The 23,253-nt window shown below is 38.0% G+C and overlaps 1 protein-coding gene and 1 pseudogene across 1 annotated transcript in view; both read right to left on the minus strand.

Annotated features, from left to right (window-relative positions):
• The window catches only part of LOC109276180 (E3 UFM1-protein ligase 1-like), a 28,783-nt pseudogene extending 23,890 nt beyond the window's left edge, over positions 1-4,893 (minus strand).
• Positions 4,894-8,084: 3,191 nt separating this feature from the next.
• Positions 8,085-23,253, minus strand: part of MTPAP (mitochondrial poly(A) polymerase) — a 31,998-nt gene continuing 16,829 nt past the window's right edge. Inside the window, exons 6-9 of the mRNA XM_019465237.2 lie at positions 22,255-22,481; positions 11,268-11,360; positions 11,111-11,184; positions 8,085-9,042 (exon numbers count right to left, since the gene is read on the minus strand). Of these exons, the coding sequence (XP_019320782.1) occupies positions 8,680-9,042; positions 11,111-11,184; positions 11,268-11,360; positions 22,255-22,481 (757 nt within the window). The 3' untranslated portion in view covers positions 8,085-8,679. The remainder of the gene's footprint in view (positions 9,043-11,110; positions 11,185-11,267; positions 11,361-22,254; positions 22,482-23,253) is intronic.

Below are 23,253 nucleotides of genomic sequence, written 5' to 3' on the forward strand. Positions count from 1 at the left end.
GCATTCCTTGTGGAGGCTCTGAAAGACAATCCGTTTCCTTGTCCTTTCCAGCTTCTAGAGGCTACTCACAGCCCATGGCTCATGGACCCTTCCTCCATCTTCAAAGCCAGCAGAGTATTATCTTCAATAGCTCTGATTCCATCAACGCATCTTCTTCCCTCCATCTGACCCTTCTGTCTCCCTCAAGCAAGCACCCTTGTGATTATAATGGGCCTACCCAGATAATCCAGGGTAATCTTCCCATCTCAAGACCTTTAACCGCATCTGCAAAGTCCCTTTGGCACGTAAAGGAACATTATCAGTCTCTGGAGGCTAGAATGCAGACACAGTTGGGGCCATTACTCAGCCTGCCACATCTGGTAACCTTCACCCTTTCACAGCCAGTCCTGAACTTAGATACTTACAGTATTAAGATAGATAGTGCCTAAACTTGCACAAAGAAAGAGGTTTTCCCAAATATATTCATCTTCTGTTACTGCATAACAAACAAGCACCAATTGAATGGTTTAAAACCATGTATTTATTTTCACGGTTTCTGTGGCTAGGGGGTCGGAGGCAGATTTAACGGGTCTTCTGCTCAGGGTCTCAGAAGGTTCAATAAAATTAAGGCCTTGGCCAGGATGCAATCTTACCTGAGCCTTCGGATCCTCTTAAAAGCTTATTCTTTTCAGCTGAACGGAGGTTCTGATTTCTTGCTGGCTGTTGGCAGCGATAGCTTTCAGCTCTACGAAGTCACTCTTAGGTGCCAGCCACGTGGTCCCCCAGAACACAGCAGCCTACTCCTTCAAAGCCAGCAGGCGTCTATATCTCCGGTAGGCCGAGGAAACTCAGATCACATACTACAATCACAGGAATGGTTCAACCATCACCTTTGCCATTTAATGGAACCCCATCAAGAGAGTGACTATTGGTCCGATTACACTCAAGGGCAGGAGGTTACACGGGGTGTGTACTCCAGGGGTGGGAATCCTGGAACTGTAACAGAATTCTGCCTACCTTGTCTAATTTGAAGCTTTTAGAGAAAGAGGTTTAAAGATTTAAATGGAAGCTGAGCTCATATTTTTCTTGATACTATTTGTGTATCTTAATACATTTAAAATCATGGGCTAAGATGTGTGTGTGGTGGCGCTTGGGGGAGAAATTAATTAACTGATTACCCAATATATGCCAGGTACCGTGCCTTTACTTGTAAGTAAAGATTCCTTTACTTTATAGTTACCCCATTTCAGAGAAAAGAATAGCATTTGAACCACAGAGGTACTAAAAAAAGCATGTAGCCAAATCAATTATCAGTGTGTTCTTTAGGCTTTTAAGTACAGATAAGAAAACTGGACAATGATCGTAACCGTCATTGAGTTGAAAGGCTAAACTAGTATTTCCTAATTTTCCTAAACGAGTGAATGAGAATGCTTTTAATGGTTTTGGAAAACAAATACTCTACATTTCTCAGTGTAATGGACTTTTTTTTACAAAGCAAAACAGATTTTAGTTGCATAGAATTTAAAACAGACGGCAGCTTATGTAACTAAGTTTAATGGGCTAAAATATTTTCTCCTAAATCATGCTGGACATATTTTATTAATCTGTGAACAGAATTTATTCCAGGATGGCACTGTACATATTTAATCATAGTCAAATCTTTCTTCATCTAGAAGATCAAATACAGCTAATATTGCTTAGAAAATAAAAACTACAAAGGACTTTAGAATTAAGAAACATTTTAAACCACATTTAAATTCAAATATTGCTAAACACAACTTTCATCCTGAAGCATCAAGGAGAAGTCTGAAGTACTGTCTTTGTTCAGAGCAATCAAGGTAAAAACATCAAATAATTTCACTTTTCAAAACAGTTTTATTATATATTTAAAGACCTGAAAGTTTCTGGCAATATAGCAATGTTAGAATATATGGAGCAAATTATAACAAAGTTGAAAACGAACTCAAAATTTTAAAAAATTTCTTTTAATGTTTTATTTATTTTTGAGAGAGAGAGAGAGAGACAGAGAGAGACAGAGAGAGAGAGGGAGACATGGAATCCGAAGCAGGCTCCAGGCTCGGAGCTGTCAGCACAGACCCGGACACAGGGCTCAAACCCTTGAAGTGAGAGATCATGACCTGAGCCAAAGTTGGATGCTCAACCGACTGAGCCACCCAGGAGCCCCAATGACAGTTATTTTTAACTATTTCTCTGTCACCTAAACAAATCCAGGCTGATAACATAGCTGAAATACTACAAATATGAAATGGCCAAACATCAGAGAAATAACTGACTCATAATACAGAAAACCTAAATTATTTCACTGATGTAAAAATGCACTGAAGTTTCTGTGTTCATGAATAAGAGATCACGATAATAACATATGCTTAAAGTTCAAAAGAAAATTTCTTATAAAATCATAAAAATTTTAAGAAGCATTTTGGCCAAAAATACTTCATTCTTGGTCTCAACCCAGAGAAATATTTTGGAAAACTGGAAGAAAAATTGTATTTCATAGTTGTTTGAGGTGTCTCAATATGGTTGGAAAAAGAAGATATTTTCCCCACTCTTATTTGGGCATTTTGCACGCATTCACACATGGCATAAATTTAAACTTTGAACTGGCATGCACAAAACCCTCTATGAGGAAATCACAGTCTAGAAATAAAAGCAATTTCTGATTTTTGAGACAGAACACGAAACAACATTGGCAGGGCCCTGTTTCCTTAGTAGTGAATTAGGCATTCATTCCAGCCAGGTATTCAGTTACCTAAAGACCCACTCAACAGATGTTGGTGAGAGACTGCATCTGAAAGCTCCTTATAAGGAAGCAAATGAAAAATGAATAGTATACATCATTTGTATAAGGTTAAAAATAGACACACACACACACACACACACACACACACACACACACTATATGGGAATGAGAAGCTGGAATCACAAAGAACTCAATGGGTTCCAGTAATGGCAGACTAGGTAATAAACACCAACTCTCTGAACACTAGAAAAGGTGGGCAAAACCAACAGCAGTTACTTGAAAGCATCCAAATGTCAACATGGCAATGAAAAATCACAGGTCAGTGGAGAAGTAAACTTTCACAAGGGAAGCCTAGCATTTGGGGCTGCCGTTCCCACAGGGACAGCTGCTGATGAGGTAACTCAGAGCTCAGCAGAGCTTTCAAAAATCTCACAGGAAAGGGGACAAAAACTGAAGTTCAGGGTTTTCCAAGGAGAAAGGACTCTCCTAAAGGTTTGTGGCTTTGGACGGAGACACACTCTGAGAGTAAAGAGTAACTAGAATCAGGAACTGAATCCGACTTCAAAATCTCAAGCCCTTTCTTGATTAAGGGGATTCAGGATCCGAAGTACCCCTACCTGCCTTCTGAAAGCAACACTAAATCAGTTCTGAAGGAAGATTAACATCATCCTCCCAGAGATAATCTCTGCTCTCTTTCACATACCGTGTCAACACACAAAATAACAACTCCATGTACTAGGAGAGAGATCAACATCATGAAAAACAGGCCCACAGGGGAGCAGATAATCCAGTTTTCACACACAGACTTTAAAGCAACTGTTTAATACAAGAAAATCAGACAAACTTGAGAATTTTGTCCAAAAGTTAACAAAAACAATTTTTTAAGTACCAAGAAGAAATTCTAGAACCAGAAAACAAATAAAAAAACAAATGAAGAGGGGGAAAAAGGATAAAAAAATAGAGAAAAGAAAATATGGCTGAAAGTTTTCTGTTTTCTAAAACTGGTACACTTTTAGGTCATTAAGTGATGCTGCTCTCTCTCTCTCTCAAAATAAATAACTAAAAAACAAACAAACAAAAAACCACCTCTGTACTATTCCAAAATATCTGTAGAGTCAAAATAAACACACACATATAATTTAATATTAATTTACCATAACATGTATGGTTTTAAATCCTAATCATTTGAAAATTAATGGTTTCAGTGGGTACACAGAAGAAGGAATTCATTAGGTTAAAAAACAAGCTAATAGATTATTGCATTAAATTAGGAGAGAAGAAATACAGACATGAACTAAACTAATGGCAATGGAAATAGAAAAAGATCAGTCAAACAAAGGGGAAGGGGGAAAAGAACGAGTCTACAAGGATCCCAAAGTTTGAGCTTCAGTGGCAGACAAAATAATGACACCAACAACAGAAATGGGCAAATTATGAGGTAAGCCAATTTTAAGGAAGAAGATACTTTAACAACGCAGGCTGACTTGGAGGTGAAGAATGATAGTTAGGGCACAAAGTCCAGTGCACAATAAAGATGAGGTTCTAGAGGGTGGGACAAAGTGTTAAAAGAGAAATGATTTGAGGGTCATATGCCCAGAAGTGATGACAAAGCTATGGAAATCAATGTTATCTGAAAACTGTTTATTTGAATCCATCTTACTAGTCCACAAAAGATAAAACTAAGTGCCACTGCTCACCATTATTCTAAGTGTAGTTACTTCTTAAAAAAAGAAAAAAAAAAGGTTGATCAATCAAATATAAAAATATGCAAAAAGTGCTTTCGTTCTCTTTTTAAAAAACTCAATTACATAAAGTTGAAGGAAAGCAGTCAATACTGACAAGTGAATTTTATAACCACTAACACCAAGAAATCAAGCAGGGAAACTCCAAAGACATTTACTGTTGGGACTATTAGAAAATGGGAAAGACGGGAGCATGAAGGGACTTTACCACGTAAATCATTAACAAACAGCCCCTCTACATCACCAAAATTAATTGTTAATAATGAAGAATAACAAGGAGAAGCTTGTTCTAGTTTTATATTCATAGGTGTATTTACAGAATCACAAATACACATTTTAGATGGAACAAAACAAATAAATAAAACAGGCTTTGAGTTTCAAATTCTATCTCACGACATCAGCCAGCTTCATAACGCACCTTTTTTACTGTTAGTTTTGGGGAAGAGAATATGTCAATATGCTACTTTACACCACGCTCCAAGTCCATGTGTAACCTCAGCAAGGATTATTTAAAACCCTAATCATTAGGCTGCACTAATCTAAGCCGAGTACCAGTAACTTTGTAACAGGAAAAGCTTCAAAAACATAAGACGTTCATTGTACCTCACAATTTAACAAATTAAAGAATTTTGGTAACACAGAACATAATACAGACCTGATCTGTAATCTTTCTGTTAATTTGAGCCATTTTATTTGACAGCATCCATTGAAGTTTTCAATGTGCCATTATGTAAAATAAACCAGAAAAAATAACCATCTGTAACTTATATTTATACCTATTCTAAATTAGGTATTTTACCATACCCTATTGTCTTCATAGAATATTCACTGTTCAAGTTGAATCTTTCTGATACTCTCTTTTAAGATGTTTCAGCACTACATTCTAACAGCTTAGTAAGAAACTCTACCACAGGGGGGAAAAAGTTTAAATGCGTATATCTAAGAGTAGACAGAAAAAGTGAATAACACCTTTAATCTAGCTTTGACTCCACAGAGTTCTTAAAGGCGGGTGGGATCCACATGCTACAGATAATGTAAGAATCATATTTAAAATATGAACAGTATATTTTTAAATAATTTGTGGTGACTTTATATATCCTGTATTATACATATTACAGATTCAAGAGTCTATCTAAAATAGACATTTTCTGGGAGTTGCTCCATGGGAATTCCAGAAGAACATTGTAATGTTTATATTCTTTGGAATACGTATCCACACATAATTGAATTCTGCATGAAACCAAAATAAGCTTTTCAAGTATCTAAAATAAATTTTCCAACATCACCCCAAGCTGAAAAGTGATTTTTGGTCATGCTGTCATTCCAAGTATGTATTGTAAAGTATTTCTCATTAATAGGGCTTTACGTGAAATTGGGTGTCATGACCTGATTATTTCCTGATGATAACTTTAAACTACTTAAACCTTACTTCCTTATTGAATATTAAGAAGAAAAACTCCTCTGAGGTATAGGGGAGTCAGCTTCTGGACCTTTGTGGAAAATTTAACAGCCAAATTTTATCTAACTTAAGGATGAGACCCACGGAAACTCAAATTTGCAAAAAGGAGTGGTGATCCAAAACCACTTATCACCAGATTGTCGAAATGCACTGCCTTTCTATTATTCTCTTACACAGAAACCTTCAACAGCTTACCACTGAAAATACACCGAACTTCCATAACTTTGCCTTTCACAGTCCTTCACAATCTCACGCAACCTTAACTCTTCTGAGTATCATGGTAAAAACTGTAACCCAGCCGGTCCAAACCGGTTCTCCAATACACTTCCCACTTTCTGACTCTTATTTAACTGTCATCTTTCTTCAGGACAATAAGCCCTGTGTCCCTCTCTCAGTCTACCTATCTTTCTTTCAAGGTCTACCTACGCTATTCATCAATAAAGCCTTTTCTGATCGCCTCAGGCAAAAACGATTTATTCGTTTCTATGGCATTTTGAATGTTCCACTCCTACCCCGTTTCCTGAAGGGACTGGACGGAGACGCAATGACAGCTACTCACCAACTGAATGCCAAACTTTGGAGAGTGGAAAGTTGCTACCTGGACAAGCTGTGACCGCTTGACTGCTCCTTCTGCTGGCTTTGCTGCAGATGTTCACCGTGTTGGATTAAACTACACATGCAAATGTAGCCTTTCCCTACTGTGGCACCAACAGGCTGCAAGGAATTGAATAGAGCTGTATTTTAAAGGCTGAGGAATTGCCAGGAACACGACATAGCTTGAAACCATCTAATTCTGTTCTCACCTGACAACAGTCCTTGAGCCAAAGAAGAGAGAGGCAAGGAGTAACTGACAGCAGGAAGGAAGTCCTACTGACTTCAACTGTATTTTCTCTTCTCTTCTATGATCACTTAGAGGCTTTGTGCCTCTAAGATTACAGATGGATACCAGTGGGCCATAAAATCCAGAAAAATGTAGAACTGAAATTAATCTGGTCTAGGTGGGCTCATATCAAGTCTTTCACATACTGAACAAAACTTTTTCCTTACCTTATTGCTGCAATCAGTTTTAATTAAGCAATGGCAATGGTAAGCAACTGAAGATTATCTCTACAATCTAATAAAACTATTTTTTAAAAATTTGGGAGGCGATACAGAGAAGTTATGAGAAAACATTAAATTTGTTTGTAGTATATTCAGGTAACTATAATTAAAACTTTGTATTAGAAGATCTTTGTAGATTAAAATTTCCCACATAATTAAATCTGCTCCTGAAAAGTAATACAAACTTACAGTGTCAGAGTTGTTCTATAGATTACAAAAAAAAAAAAGAAAAATGTTAACATGTATTTTATGTGCCTCAATGATCATTTTAGACTTTAAAAAAAAAATGTCCAATGCCCAACCTTACAAAGAAAATGTCCAAATATCTGTGAACAGAAAATCACTTCATTTGGAAACTCTAAACCAAATATGCTTTTTAAACCTCTTTTTAATTCTTAGTACAGATTTCTTGCCCAACAGAGTAAACCTAACTGAAGAACAAATGAAAACTAGCTTTTAAAAGAACTGTATACAAGAACACTGCATATGTATACAAGAACACTGACACCTGTTTGTTGGTTTCAGATGTGAAATCAAAACAGCAGAGCCATGAAGGTGCAGAACTTACTTGCTCCGTAACAATTCTATTAGTGAGTTCCCCAAACAGGTTAGAGTTTCTGACCTAAAATTTAGATGGGCAACCATTTTGAAAAGCACCACAAACTGTAAATCTGATTTCTGAATAGCAAGAATTACACACCGCAAACACGAAAAAGTAATAGCTAAAGAAAAGTGACAGGTATGATGTGCCAGGCTCTTGACCTAGCACTTTCCTACGTACTTCACTCAAAACAATGTGTGAAGTAGGCACTACTGTCATTCCCCCCCCCCCCGTGACAGATGAAACAACGGGGCCCCGGACAGGCTGAGCAGTCTACCAGGAAGCCAGGCTGGCTCCAGTCCCCTGTTTTCTAGCACCGCACTATTTGCTTCTAAAACTGAAAATTATTCCACAGGAAATGTCATGGAAGTTCTATTTCAATATGTCTCTATTTCAAACAGGAAGAAAGGAGGTTTCAAAACTAAAAGAATATTGGAAATATATAGTAGAAACAGGGTTTTATTTTTGAAAACAAAAGTGACTAATATTTTAAAATACAATGTACCAATATTTTTACAGATCTGGCTTGGAATAGCTCGAATACAGTGAATGAAGTGTCCGCATTCATATCTTAAAAACATGACCATTTTTGGAAATCACTACCGACCTGTTTTAATGTATATGTGAATAAGAATACAGTACTTTGCTTGACGAATAAAAAATAAAAAATACATACTAAAGAGTACTAGCAAATTCGGAAGTTTTATTGTATCCACTGACTACATACATACATATCTAGAAGTCCTTTTAAATGATTTCCACCCAGAGACGGATGTAGAGATCAACAATGGTTTGATCTGAAACCGGATTTTTACCGCTTTCTTTGTATAGTTTATTTAAAGAACATTCCGATCTCCTTCCACCTGTTCCTCGTGGCTGACAGCTCAAAGTGCCGGTGGAAAGGAGGCTTATCAGACTGAAACCATCCCAGAACTTCAGACCGGAAAGGGGCCCCATGAGAAGATCAAGGGAAAGTGGTTCCAGGTGGTCCAAGGAGCATGTTACCAGGGAAAACCAGTTCTTGGAGGAGGAGCCATCATGCCTGAGTACTAACTGTTCTTTTCCCGTTGGTGCTGGTGGCATTTTCTGGACCGCTACTTTTTATGGATTCCAGCAGGCTTTTAATTCTTTCACTTGCGGGCTTCTTCCTTACCCTCTTGGCGAGAGACGCACTGTTCACGACAGACGGCAACAGCAGGGCCGCCAGCCCCCAGGGCTGACTCCTTGATGAGGAAGGCCGATCTTTATCTTCCTGATTTAAAATCCAGGCACTTTCTCTGGCCAGTTCAACAAATTTTTGTAGCTGGCTTTGACTTACATTTTTGCTGATGTTGAGAGAAGTTTCAAAAGGATTCTGAATGTGTAATGGAGAAGATTCAGGTTTGTTTTGTTCCCTTCCCTATAGATTGTTATAAGGAAGAGAAATGCATAAATACACGAAAAGCTCAGACAGAACAACCATTTGGTTTAATAAAATGTTAAAAAACATGTAAAATCCCAGCACGAACTTTACAGAGTAAAGGATTTCTTTCCTAAGGGAACCAGGTATGTGTGCATGTCATGTGAACATGTACTTCTGATTTTTTTTTACCACTGTAGTTCTGTGATTATTCTTTAGAGAAAAATAAATTAGGTTTATGAGCTGTGGATGATGATGCTCAGATGAGAGGCACCTCAACTAAGTCAACCAATAGAAGTATTCTTAAAATAACATAATTTTTACCTAACAGGATAAAGCTAGGAAGGGTAAAAAAAAATGACAAAGAAAAATAGCAGAAAATAAGATGAAGACACTTACTTTTAAGACTTGCTAAAAACATAATAGAAGCACACAAAATTAGAATCCTTAAATTAAATACGGTAATTGATGTTTCCCAAGTATAAAATCAGAAAGGAAGGAAGAGAAGGAACAAAGGATTATTCATTATTCATTTTAAAACACTGGAAGTTTCTTATTATATTCCTAAAGATCCAACTTCTATTCTGTGAGGCTCTAACAGGTACGACAACATCTCACAGAAGTAAAAGAAATGCTACAGCTGTGATCACACGACCAGCAGATGCAGTAGTCTCTACAATCTTTTCCTCTTTCAAAGGCTATCACGTGTATTACTCAACTATTCCAAAGCAAATGGCCAAGATTCCCCAATGTGAGCAGCACCTAGTGATTCCCTAACTTCTCTCATGCCCTAGCCAGCAGTGGTCCTGCCTATCCATCATCTTTGAGCCCTGGGGGTAAAGTGCAAAAAGGATAAAGAACTTCGTATGATCAGCGATCTTTTTCTCATATGGAATCTAACTCCATATTAGCTTGCATTTCAGAGCTCTGTGTCCCCTCCCCTGCCCTTCCTCACACTTTTTTTGTTGCTGTTAAACAAAATCTCCATGAGCAGGATAAGAGTTAGGCGAGAATGAACAAAGGCGAGCTAAAGAAACAACAGAAAAAAATACCTGAGGATGTGTTTTATGTAGCCAGTCTTACAATGGTTATAATTAAGTACCCAAATGCTAAACACAAACCCAGAGAGCTACCTCAAGTATCCCGGCACCATGAACAAATTTTGCCTAGGGTTCTGCTCTAGATTTTCTTGTTTTAGAAAAATGTCTATCATTCCAGCTACTCAGATGAACCAAAATCATAAATTCATTTCCCTAAATAAATTTAGGGCTCAAACTGACAGAATCACTAAAACCTCCATGGCTGTGTTATCCTACTTCTTCCACGAACACAAAAGCAGTTTAGAAAGAACTGTATAAGGACACCTGGGTGGCTCGGTTGGTTGAGGGTCTGACTCTCAATTTCTGCTCAGGTCATGATCCCAGGATCCTGGGATCAAGCTGCATATCGGATTCTGAGCTGAGTCTGGAGCCTGCTTAAGGTTCTCTCTCCTTCTTGCTCTGCCCCTCCCCCACTTGTTCTTGTTCTCTCTCTCGTTCTCTCTCTCTCAAATAAAAATTAAAAAAAACAAAAACAAAAACTATAGGGGTGCTGGGTGGCTCAGTCAGACTCTCGATCTTGGTTCAGGTTATGACCGCGCACAGTTCTGGAGTTCGAGCCCCACCTCGGGCTCTGCGTTGATTGTGTGGAGCCTCCTCGAGATTCTGTCTCTCCTGCTCTCTGCCCCTCCCCTGCTTGTGCTTGCTCTCTCTCTCTCAGAAAAAAAAAAAAAAAAAAAAGAACTGTATATAAAATTATGTTTTCCAGAAACATTTTTAGAATATATTCTGTATTTTGAAGGATGTAGTATTAGATGCTGAAAGAGCTGGCTTTTGCTCTTCCAAATAATTAGGTGACTGATCTTATTCAAGTTAGGCAGCTCCTACAGGCTTCAATTTCCTTATTAGTATCTATTACTGCAGAGTTGAAATACAGTAACACATTAGAGTACTTTGTAAACTAAACTAATTCAGTATTAGTACAGCAGAAGACCAGATACTGAATCACCAAATATTAAAATATTATTTACCTGTCGGATATTTATGGAATTTTTATTGAAAGCGAAATTTCCAAAATATTCAAAAAATTCTTTCAGTAGTAATTCTGCAAGAAAATAAAACAAGGAGAATAAGAGGAAGGTCTATTTCAATTCAAAAAAACCGCAAACAGAGAAAGAAAACACCTACCTAGTGTTTCTGTGTTTCCCGAAGGTTTAATTTTATTCAAGTCACGAACAAAGGTACAGTTGTGGCCTTCTATTACACATTTATCTTCTGCATCTTAAATAAACAGAAATGGAAAATATTTCACACTCTATTTCAAACATACTGGCCTACTTCAGAAGAGAAATTCAGAATTAACTAAATCAAAGTTACAGATCAATGTGTCCTATCATTAGTCAATGCTATGTATGTTTACAGTTAATAGGTCTTAAAACTCCATTAAAAAAAGATTTGAGACTAATTATAGTACAACAAAATTAGCATTACATTTTTTTTTTTTTTTTTATCACACTAGAACTGTCTATCAACAACCCAATGACTCTTAATCTATCTTTTCAGGAAACAGCTTCTCAGTTATACATGAAAATGCAGACAGTTCCCATCTTTCACCAACTCTAATCTTGGCTCTATTTTTTTATCAATAATATTTAATCTCCTCTCCATTTCCGTCCTTACCACCCTTTCATGCATATTATTTTCAACAATTCATCGGTGACACAAACTGAACGCTCTGAGAGTTTTGAACAACCTCTGGCAAGTTCTAAAATGCAGTGATCTAGCAACCAGAACCACCACATAGTAAATGGCATACTGGACGTTAGCATTCACCTTTTCTAATAGTATTTGTACCTTCAGAAGTAATCCCTTCCCTCATGATAAATATACAGCCACCATGAAATCCCTCAGCCATTCTAATCTACATTCCACTGTACAATCAGCAGGCAAATGCCCACTCTTCAAAAATCTAATTAACAGCCGCCTCGTCTGAAAGCATTTCCTAATTCCAAGTGGGCCGTCCTTGTCCTGTGCCCCATGAGCACTTGTCTGACTGCACTGTGACTGCAGGCACACTTTCCACTCCCCTACCCCACTCTGGGATGACAAATGTCATGGTTCTATTCATTATTCCCCCTCCCCACACCTAGTCCAGCTACAACAAGTGTCTAGCATACAGCAGGCACATAACCAGTAATGTGAATGATCAATGAATGCCTATGATCCCCAGCAGGGGGATTAAATATAGAAATTAGAAAGAGATAAATAAGGGTCCTTCAAATTTTTGTCTTTTTGTGTGTGTGTGGTGTTGGCATTTTTTGGGTAGACCTGGGTTACGAATGTAATTTCTCAAAAATTATTCTAGATCCTAACATGTTAATTTTAATAATTTATAGTACCCTGAAGAACTTGTACACAGTTACACTTAGGTTTTTTATGGGACCCAGACACATGTTTTATTCTTTTACACTATCAATAGGTTATATTTCTTGTGACAAGAGTGCCAGTCACATATGTCGATGTTCTTTTAGTTTCTCAGGAATGTATGTCCAATTAAAGCATTCCTACCATAGAAAAATGAGCTCCATGTCAAAATATTTCTAGGGCTAAGCTGTCTCTGTGACCACTGCTCTTCACTAAAAGGGTTTTTTAACAGAAAGCATTAAAACTTGAAGGAAAAAAAAGTATCTTCTGATTTAAGATAGGACCATCTTTGTTTTTTCAAAATCCCTAAGGCATTTGAACCTAGCAGCCTGGCGGCCAAGGCTCTCCCCTCCTTTGTCTGTCCCCCATTGTTTACTGTAACACCCAGACAACATCTACGCAGTCCAATATAACAGTCACCAGCCACGGGTGGCTATTAAAATAAAATATTCAGTCCCTGGATCACACTAACCATATTCCAAAGGCCTAAGAGCCACAAGTGACCAGCACCTACCCTATGTACAACATGGATACAGAACACTTCTATCATCATAGAAAGTTCTATTGGATAGTGCTGCCTTAGAAAAATGATTCTCAGGGTGCCTGGGTGGCTCATTCAGTTAAGCATCCGACTTCAACTTAGATCATGACCTCACGGGTTGCAAGTTCGAGCCCCACATCGCGCTCTCTGTTGTCAGTGCAGAGCCCGCTTCAGAGCCTCTGTCTCCTTCTCTCAGCCCTTCCCCCACTTATGCACTCTGGCTCTCAAAAATAAACATTAAAAAAAAGGAAAAAATTATTCTCAACCTATTCTGACACAGGAAGCCCTATCACTATTAGTTTAAACCTGTGGCACTTTCTTCTTAAAAGTATTATATGAAACACTGGCAAAAATTAATAAGTAAATACAAACTCTCTCAGTTGTAAGGAAAATAGCCATGTAATAAGCAACTTAACTCATATTAGGAGCTTGATGACACATTCCTTCAACTTCACCTTAAGTGAACTTAAAAACTATGAAAAAGTAAGGTTATGCATTTACTAAATTTGATTTTCTGGCTTCCTTGGGAAACCTTAGAGCCTCACCGATTGGTACGTCAATTACCCTTTCAGCAGAGTACACATGACGAATGAAATTCACTGAATAATGTTCTCGCAGCCACAGCCAGATCGATAAACTTACCCACATTTTTTCAGGGTACTAATATCCACACTATAGTAACTCATAATTAGTCACAGAGATCACTACTGGCACTTACCCAGGGGCTGCAGTACAGATAATCCTGTCTACGGGCTGTGTGATTGTTTATGTTAATCTTTCTGGTCAAATGAGCAAAATCTACATTGTGCCAGCTACATGCATTTCTAATAAGTAACCTGAAGTTGAGAGGCACGAATATTAGGGACATAACAGGCATAAAGTTCATATGAAGGCTTACTATTTTTTTTCTTTGATAACAAATCTTTTATGATGTCCTGGTTTTTTACGAGGAGCTGGAGCAAAACTTGAATACCTAAAAATCGCATAACTATATTCAGCTTCTATTATAACTATTAACAGGTCCAAACCTTCCAGAGGTCAGTAGTAATTAAATGGGATAAGCAAAAAGGTGATCCCTGCTGTACTAATTAACGCAGGCTGCTGAATACGGGGCAGGGAGTCCTATACACTTAGACATTAGACACACTGGCAGTTTGCTTCCTTCTAACCCACCCACCCAGAACCCTTTTTGAGAATGCACATCCAAGCAACTGCCTCTCAAGTACCTGGATGTAACCTTGAGAAGAGTGTAAGTGTTATGGTTATATCCGTGTTTCAAAGTAGCTTTACTGATTGTCTTGTAGCTCACTCAACTCCAGAATGCGACTCATACTTAGACACTATTCTTCACATACGTACATCTATAATATAGACTGTTCCCTATTAATCACTTATGCTAATCAACAGACAGGTGAAGTTCTACCTGCTCCTCCCACCATGCCATATGCTCCAGTGACACTCAGCCTCCCTCGGAGGGAGCCTATATGCCAGTTATGAGCACATGCTATGGGGTGAACATGATGAAACGAACACAAGCATCTATCTTCACCCCCTCCCAAAACACCTATGAACTGACAGTAAAATGACATAAAATCTTGAAGGCAGAGAACAGAAGAAATAAGAACCAAAAATTTTTCAGTGGAAGAACAGATGGACAAGTAGCAAAGACTTAGGAACTCTGAAAAGACTAAATCCTAAACTAGTAGTAAAGAAAGCCAAAAAAAGGGACACCTTGGGTGGCTCAGTCTGTTAAGCGTCTGACTCCTGATTTCAGTTCAGGTCATGATCTCATGGTCTGTGGGATCAAGCCTCCTGTCAGGCTCTGTGCTGACAGTGCACAGCCTGCTTAGGATTCTCTCTCTCTCTCTCTCTCTCTCTCTCTCTCTGTCCCTTCCCCACTCTCTCTGTCTGAAAATAAATAAACTTAAAAAAAAAAAAAAAAAAAGCAAAGAAAAACCCAGATCTACAAGGCAGAGCTCTCTCCCAACAACTCAGGAAATAGAAACACCAGGTCTAACTGGAAGCACCATGACTGAAAGCTTCCTGGTTAAAGAAGCAGTTAGACTCCCCCAGATCTCTTCTTCCCTGACAGAAAACCTTTAGAGTACTTTGGAGTACTTGGAGAGGGTAAAAGAGAGGGTATCTACACACGGAGCTACAAGACATGGCTGTGGTTGGGAAAATTGTTCTAAAAGCAAGAAGAAAAGCACAGTAAATATCAAAGTTACAGCATGCTAGTAACTGGGTCTTCTGTTCCAGACCAAAACAAAAACAAAGCAAAAAAAAATTTTTTTTTAAGTCATTTCTGGGGAATCTGAATAGTTCAAGAGGAATGACCTGGGGAAAGTGACATAAAAAGTGCCCACCAATGCAATAGTCCAGCTACACTACCCTACAATGAAGCTCAGAGTCAACAAGCCCCACCTAAGCTCAGAGAATCAAATTAACTTTTTAGTTTCCAACTCAAACATGAGCAGAAAATCAAAGATTATCAGACACCTGAAGAAGGCCTCTAAGAGGACACGAAACTTAAAAAATGAAATAAAATGAAAAAAGCTACTTAGAAACAAAAGAGGCTACATAAGAAAGACTTAATTCACAGAATAATTGATGATTCTGACTATTCTGAGAAAAGATTTAGACAACCGGTAGCAAGTTGGAGATTCAAGTAATGTTAAGCACATAAAAAACTAAGCAAACAAACTATAAACCCCAAACAACAGAAAAAGTTGGGTAGGAAAGGAAATTAATTTTAGTTTACTCCATGGATTAAACAGGAATAGCATTTAATAGTCATAATATATAGAATGCAAAGCAGGGGGGCCTGGGTGGTTCAGTTAGTTAAGCATCCAACTCTTGATTTCAGTTCAGGTCATGATCTTGCAGTGTGAGATTAAGCCCTGCTTTGGGCTCTGTGCTGACAGCATGGAGCCTGCTTGGGATTCTTTTTCTCTCTCTCTCTCTGCCTGTCCCTTACTCACATTCTTTCTCTCAAAAAAAATAAATAAGCATTAAAAAAAAAGTGCATAGTAAAATTATGCTACAGCCATATTCAGAATATGAGGGGTGGAAGAGACGTGTGTATGGTGAGGGCTACAGGGGGAAAGAAGACAATTCCTCTTTTTTCATAAAGGGAAGTCATGTATGATGCTTAAAACTAAAACTCAAGAAACATGGTCATCGTTTTGCAATATATACAAATATTGAATCATCACACTGTATACCTAAAACCAATATAATGTTGTATAGGTCAATTATACTCCCCAACTAAATAAAGAAATTAAAGCATTTTATTTTGAGAATATGGTTTAAAACAGCAAACAGATCATCTAAGAGTTAAAAGTGGTGCCCACAAAGGGCAAAATGACTCGAAGGCAGAGGCTCAGAGTGGAAGTTATTGTTATGAAATTTGTAGAATCTTTTACTCTTTAACTATTTAACTATGTGTATCTGTAACTTTGATAAAACTGAACTTTAAAAATCATAGTCCTTTTGGGACTCCTGGGTGGTTCAGTCGGCTGGGCATCCGACTTCGGATCAGGTCATGATCTCACAGTTTGTGAGTTCGAGCCCTGTGTCGGACTCTGTGCTGACAGCTTTGAGCCTGGAGCCTGCTTCAGATTCTGTGTCTCCTTCTCTCTTTGCCCCTTCTCTGCTCATGCTCTCTCGCTCTCTCAAAAATAAATAAACATTAAAAAAAAAAAAATCATAGTTCTTTTCACCAAACATCAATCATTAAGACAGTGAAAAGAGAACCACGGTTATGTATTTATTTGACACATAAAGACATACACATGTATCCATAACATGTGACAAAGGACTCGTATGCAGAACATATAAAGGATTCCTGCAAATGAATCCCTTAAAAAGGACAGATAGGTGGGACGCCTGGGTGGCTCAGGTCATAATCTTGCAGTTCGTTGAGTCCAAGCGCCCCGTGTTGGGCTCTGTGCTGACAGCTCAGAGCCTGGAGCCTGCTTCGGATTCTGTGTCTTCCTCTCTCTCTACCCCTCCCCCACTCACGCTCTGTCTCTGTCTCTCAAAAATAAATAAATATTAAAAAAAAATGTTTTAAATAAATAAAAAGGACAGATAGGGGTGCCTGGGTGGCTACGTCAGCTAAGCATCCTACTCTTGATTTCAGCTCAGATCGTAATCTCAGGGTTCCTGGGACTGATGAGCCCTGAATCGGGCTCTGTGCTGACGGCATGGAACCTGCTTGGGATTCTCTCTCTCCTCTTTCTCTGCCCCTCCCCCTACTCGTGCTCTCTCTCTCGCTCTCTCGCTCTCTCTCTCTCAAATAAACACTTAAAAAATGTTTTTAAATAAATAAAAAGAGAGAAAGTGCAAGAGAAAAACAGGCAAAAGACTGAAAGAAACATCACAAGAGATACCCAAATAGCTGACAGATACATATATGTGTATGAAAAGGGGGTCAATGTCATTAGGGAAAAGAAAATCAAAACACACCATGATGCCACTACACATGCATTTGGAATAGCTACCATAAAACAAGATAGTATCACGTGTTGGCAAAGGCAGAGAGCAATTCGAACCTGTACATAACGGCTGTGGGAGTTTACACTCTGGAGAACTGTTTGGCAGTGTCTATTAAAGCTGAATATACCCAAATCCTAAGACTCAGAAATTCTATTCCTAGTTTATACTTGAAAGACAGGAGTACCTATGCTCACCAAAAGATATGTGCTAGAATGATATGAGCAATTACTTGTAATAGTCCCAAACTACAAATTATTCAAATACCCATCAAAAATAGAATTAAAAATATCTTTTGGTATCTTCACGTAAAAGAATACTGTACAGCAATGAGCATGAATGGTCCACAAATATACCAACAGTAGGAACGAATCTCCTCAACACAATGCTGAGCGGGAAGAAACCAGACACAAAGCAATACACACGACATGATGCCCTTTAGCTAAGAGACATAAACAGGTAAAAGCAAGTCCATGCTGTTGGGAAGGGGTGTGGGGATGTGTAGGGACTTGGAGGGAACACAACAGTACTTCTGCAGTATTTATTCAGTCTGAGTGATGTTCACTTGGGTGTATTCAGTTGGTCAAAACTGGTGTGTGTGTGTGTGCGCGTACATACTTCTGTAAGTATTATATTTCAGTTACCTTAAGAAATTTAGAAAACCTCTCAAAGCCTCAGTCTCTTCAACTATAAAATGAAAATATAATTCTGCCTCATAAGACTTGTTGGGAGGACTGAATGAGATGGTGTGTAAGATTTTTTAGCTAAATGCCTGGCACAGAGTTAGCACTCAAGAAATTGTTACGCAGTCAGTCACAGAGCTACCGATGAAAACTTTCTTCCATTCGGGGGTTTCTGCATCAACACTGCCAACAATACCGTACCCAGTCATTTCTTCCTCAAACCTTTAATTCATCACAGGAAAGAAGTCCTAAACAAAAAACTGTAATCAAACAACTGTTTATAAAAGGAAAATGCCACACGAAGCACTAAGCACAGAAATAAAGACAGTAAAACCAAAAAAGGAGAGAACGCACGATAAGAGACATGGGGGGGATGAGGAGAAGTGGAGATTATACAAAAACACAGAGAAACAGAAATTCAAGAATAACCAAAACATGAAAGTTGCCATCATGCTCAGTACAAAAAGTTTTCAATTTTATAATGTTCACCCAGCATCTGAAATCTATTTACTGAACTTCCACTATGGACCCAATCCTATGCCAGGAACAGAAGATGCAGAAATGAATCAGAGACTGCGTGCCCTAGAAAGGCCTGGCCACCTTGGGTAGATAAATCGGCTACGTTACAGCTGTCAACGAGCAGGTGTACACCAAGGACTTGGAGGCCACCCTAGCACCACCTCCTGCGAGGAAGGCGGGAGGGAGCCAGACAGGGGTGACCTAACACGAGAGATCTGGGACTCAGTTTGTCTTCTTTCTTCGCTGGCCTAATCTTGAGGAGGTTCTCCACATAAACTGAGGAGGTAGCGATTTCAGGCAAAGACAGAGATGTAAAAAAGACCCAAACATCTGAGGATCAGCAAGGAGTTTAGAGTGCTGCCGCTCCCGATTTGCACAAAGAAGTGAATGTGAGACGAGAGGAGGAAAAGGACGATCAAAGAGACCCCTAAATACAACTCTACAACGTTTGGACTTATTCTAAGCTCCAAACAGTGGTTTATCAAGTCCCAGAAGTGCTCATAGGTGTTCCACAAATTTATGCGCCTTTAATTAATAAACAGGCAAGCAAACGTATTTTTTCTTTTTTAAGAAATACGAATTGAGAGCCTCTATCTGGATATCAAGTGAGAGGCACGACTCAGAAGAAACAAAATGACTGTACACAAGACTTAACTCACTCAGCCAATCAATCATAGAATACCCAAGACGATTTTGATTATTTCATGGTCTAACACTGTTTTCATTCTTGGCCAGAGACTGGTGAATACATATCAATGTGGAACCACTGGTTAAAATCAGGAAGGGTAAAAAAACATGGAATTTGAAAAATACTTAAATGAACAGAAGAAGAAACTTTGATAACTTCTTCTTAAAATACTCTTCACCACATCCTTAATATACATCCACTTACGAAAAATTCTTTGATAGCAAATTCAAGGTATCGTTAGAACTTCAAAACCAAAGATAAAAAAGTAGCAATAATTCTGTCAAATTTGCTTTTTCATTTATTGACAATTCATTTCATTTATTGGCAATTTCAGAGTAGTAACTGCAACAACAAATTCAAACTTAGTGTTTAAAAGCTAACACAGAAAAATTTTAAACCACCAATGTGGTATTTTAAAACAGAAAATTAAACAATTCCAAAATCAGTTTTGTCTGTTTTGATGCCATTAGATGTGAATAAATTTAAATTGTTTTAAAAAATAGATTTGAAATAAAAACTCAACATACTGTAAATGTGTCCATAGATCATATTTTTTTTCTAAAATAATTAGCAGAAAGTTTTTAAAAAGTTACTAGAAAGTTACTGAAGGAGTTCAAGAGAGAATACAATCAGAGATGAATTTGTGAATATCACTCTGCTAGTTACAACTACATTGGTGGGAAACAAATGGGGCTGAGGAGAAAAGGCAGTAAAATGTTCCCAGGAAGGGAATGTCAAGGGCCCAACTCTGGGAAGAGTAGCAGTACGAGTAAGACTGGACTAGAGCCATCAAGATGTGAGGGATAGTTTGCTCCCAGCATAAACTTGCCTTAGTTCTTCCTACTTTCTACAGATCCTACTCTTTCCTTAGCTGCTGAACTCCAAAAGTTCCATTTTTTTTCCCAAAATGGTCTCTATGAGGGCAGTTTTAAGCATCAATGCACACAGCAAAGGTTAAAGAGGAAGCACTATTTACAGGTTGCTTACTGGTGAGGATCTCCCCACATTTAATATTTAATGCGTGTGTGTACGTATGTCTTACGTCTACCAGATTGAGTTACCTTAGAACAACGTCCATATCGTCACTGCACCAAAAAATAACACCTGATGTAGAATAAGTCACCAATAAATATTTAGTGAATGAATGACACCAAACAATGAGATGAGCACAGCCATGGATGCTGCCCATTTATTTCAACCTCAACAGTGAAATATGTGACTATTACCCTACCTTCTGAAAACTTCCCAGTTTCCATTAACCCATCATACTGAGCTTTTTTAAAGCTCAACTTTAAGCCATGCAGTACTTAACAGCATTCACAGGAAGGAATTACTTCTAATTTGGATAAGAGAAAGTGGCATAGATGAGAGAATTTAGAGAAGTCACAATCCAGGCAGAAAAACAAACAGCATGAACCAAAGTGCTAAGACAGAATACAAGGAGTCATCCCCATAGCGAGTGGAATGTGGGAGCACATGAAGAGGAGGAATGAGAGAAGGGGCTGGGAAATTAGGGATGGCTCCATAAGTGGAGATCTCAAATACGAAGCTGAGTAAACAGGTTTATTCCATAGGGAATAAAATCTCTTTTAAGGTTATTTTAAACACGGAAGATTCAGGGATATACTTTAGAAGTATTATCCTGCAGCAATACACAGGACGGGCAGAAGATAGAGCATCCATACATTTTCAGTGTATCCCTTGTTTACCTTCCTTTTAGAATTTTTAATTTTTTTTAACGTTAATTTATTATTGAGAGACAGAGAGACAGAGCATGAGCATGGGAGAGGCAGAGAGAGGGGGAGACACAGTATCAGAAGTAAGCTCCAGGCTCCAAGCTGTCAGCACAGAGCCCGACGTGGGGCTCGAACTCACAAACAGCAAGATCATGACCTGAGCTGAAGTAGGACACTTAACCGACTGAGCCACCCAGGCGCCCACCTTCCATTTAGAATTTAGAACTCTAATACTTTAATATCTCTTCTGGCAGTCTACCAAAATGTCAAATAATTTGTGACATAAATAACATAATAATTTTAAAATAATCCACCTAAGACTGCTTGTAAACTTTTAACTAAAAACCACATTTAGGATCTTTAAAACATCATGGAACAGTTTTTACCTTCTTTAAAAATAAATCTGGGGGCACCTGGGTGGCTCAGTCACTTAGGCATCCAACTTCGGCTCGGGTCATGTTTTCACAGTTTGTGAGTTCCAGCCCTGCGTCGGGCTCTGTGCCGATGGCTCAGAGCCTGGAGCCTGCTTCAGATTCTGTGTCTCCCTCTCTCTCTGCCCCTCCCCTGCTCATGCTCTGTCTCTCTCTCTCTCTCTCTCTCAAAAATATATATATATTATGTATATTATATATATAAAATATAAATATAATTATATACATAATATATATTTAATATATAAATAAATAAATAAATAAATCTGGAAGTTCAGATTTGGAAAGCCATCCTGGAACTATGATCCACTCAGAAGCTGTATCTGGCATAGGTTTGTTTTTTTTCCCAAGGTCATTCCAGGCTTGGTCAACTAAGAGAGAAGCTCCAACTGTCTCATGATAATTGTAAACAACCTTGCCAACTGACACAAATAAGGCAGAACTCTATAAAGACCTCAGCTTTGCAAATCCTCTGCTCTCATGACCCCTGGTGGGCATTAAAAAAATAAAAAGCACTTAAATTTTAGATTCACAATGTTTTAAAAATACAGAAGACAAATTATATGACTAATAAACAAACACACGTCTTTGATAACACATGGTAATTATATTATTTAAAACATCAGAAAGAGAAAATAGATTGCTTCTAGTCTTACCTGCTAGGGTTTTCAGGGAGTCCAGTGTTGGAAGAATAGGGGGTGATCTCCTCTGGAGAAAAAAGATGACCATCATTGTAAGAGAGAAATTTGTAATCCAAGAACCAGGAATACTGCTCGTTAATGAGTGTGCTCGAGCCCAACATCGAATACTGAACACCAAGGCTCTCACTCGTGAATCAAGAGCACCATATATATAAAGGAGTTCAGAACTTTTCAAGGCAATCCTTCAAAAGAAAAAAAAAAAAAAAAAAGAATTTTCAAACCACCAAATTATCGCTCCAGACTAGAATAAAACACAAACCTGGGGACATATGTAAATATCTTACCATTTCTGAGTGTATTCAGAACACCATGATCAGATAATCAGAAGCATTATGTATTTGCAACATAAAACTGAATGTGAATGGTTGATTATCAAACATATTCATTACCACTAAAATATTCTTTAAATGTTGACAATCATGATGTAGTTGTAAAACTTAGAATTTTTAAATCAAATTTCCTAAACATGACTTAATTAAGAGAAACGCTAAAGATGTGCTCTTTAGTAACTATCGATAAAGACAGACACATTAGTAAGTGAGAGGCTCTACACCTGCCTTTCACACTTTGGTTATCTAGTTCTTGGCAAGCAAGGAAAACACTGTACTAATTTTATCAAGAGTATAAATGTCTTAAAATTCAGGCAAAATTACAGACGTCTAACATTGATAAAAACCAAAACCTACGAAGATAAAATGTCTTTTAAAGAAACCGACCTTTAGAGCCAATTTTCAAGAAGCTTCCTAGTCATAAGTTACAATGCAAAAAGTTATTAATCAGAAATATTTTAAAGTTAAGCTCCTACTGATCAAAACATGTCTTGTAATGTCCCAAAGAACCGACAGAGGGCACAAAACCATTAACGGTATCAACTGTGAAGTATCAAAACATTTCCTTCCTGAGTTTACAGAGAACAGAAGAAATTGCAAATTAGAAATTCAAGGTGATTACATG

This window comes from Panthera pardus, unplaced genomic scaffold (assembly GCF_024362965.1).
Source record: "Panthera pardus isolate Hobbes unplaced genomic scaffold, ASM2436296v1 HiC_scaffold_6, whole genome shotgun sequence".
NCBI lineage: Eukaryota > Metazoa > Chordata > Mammalia > Carnivora > Felidae > Panthera > Panthera pardus.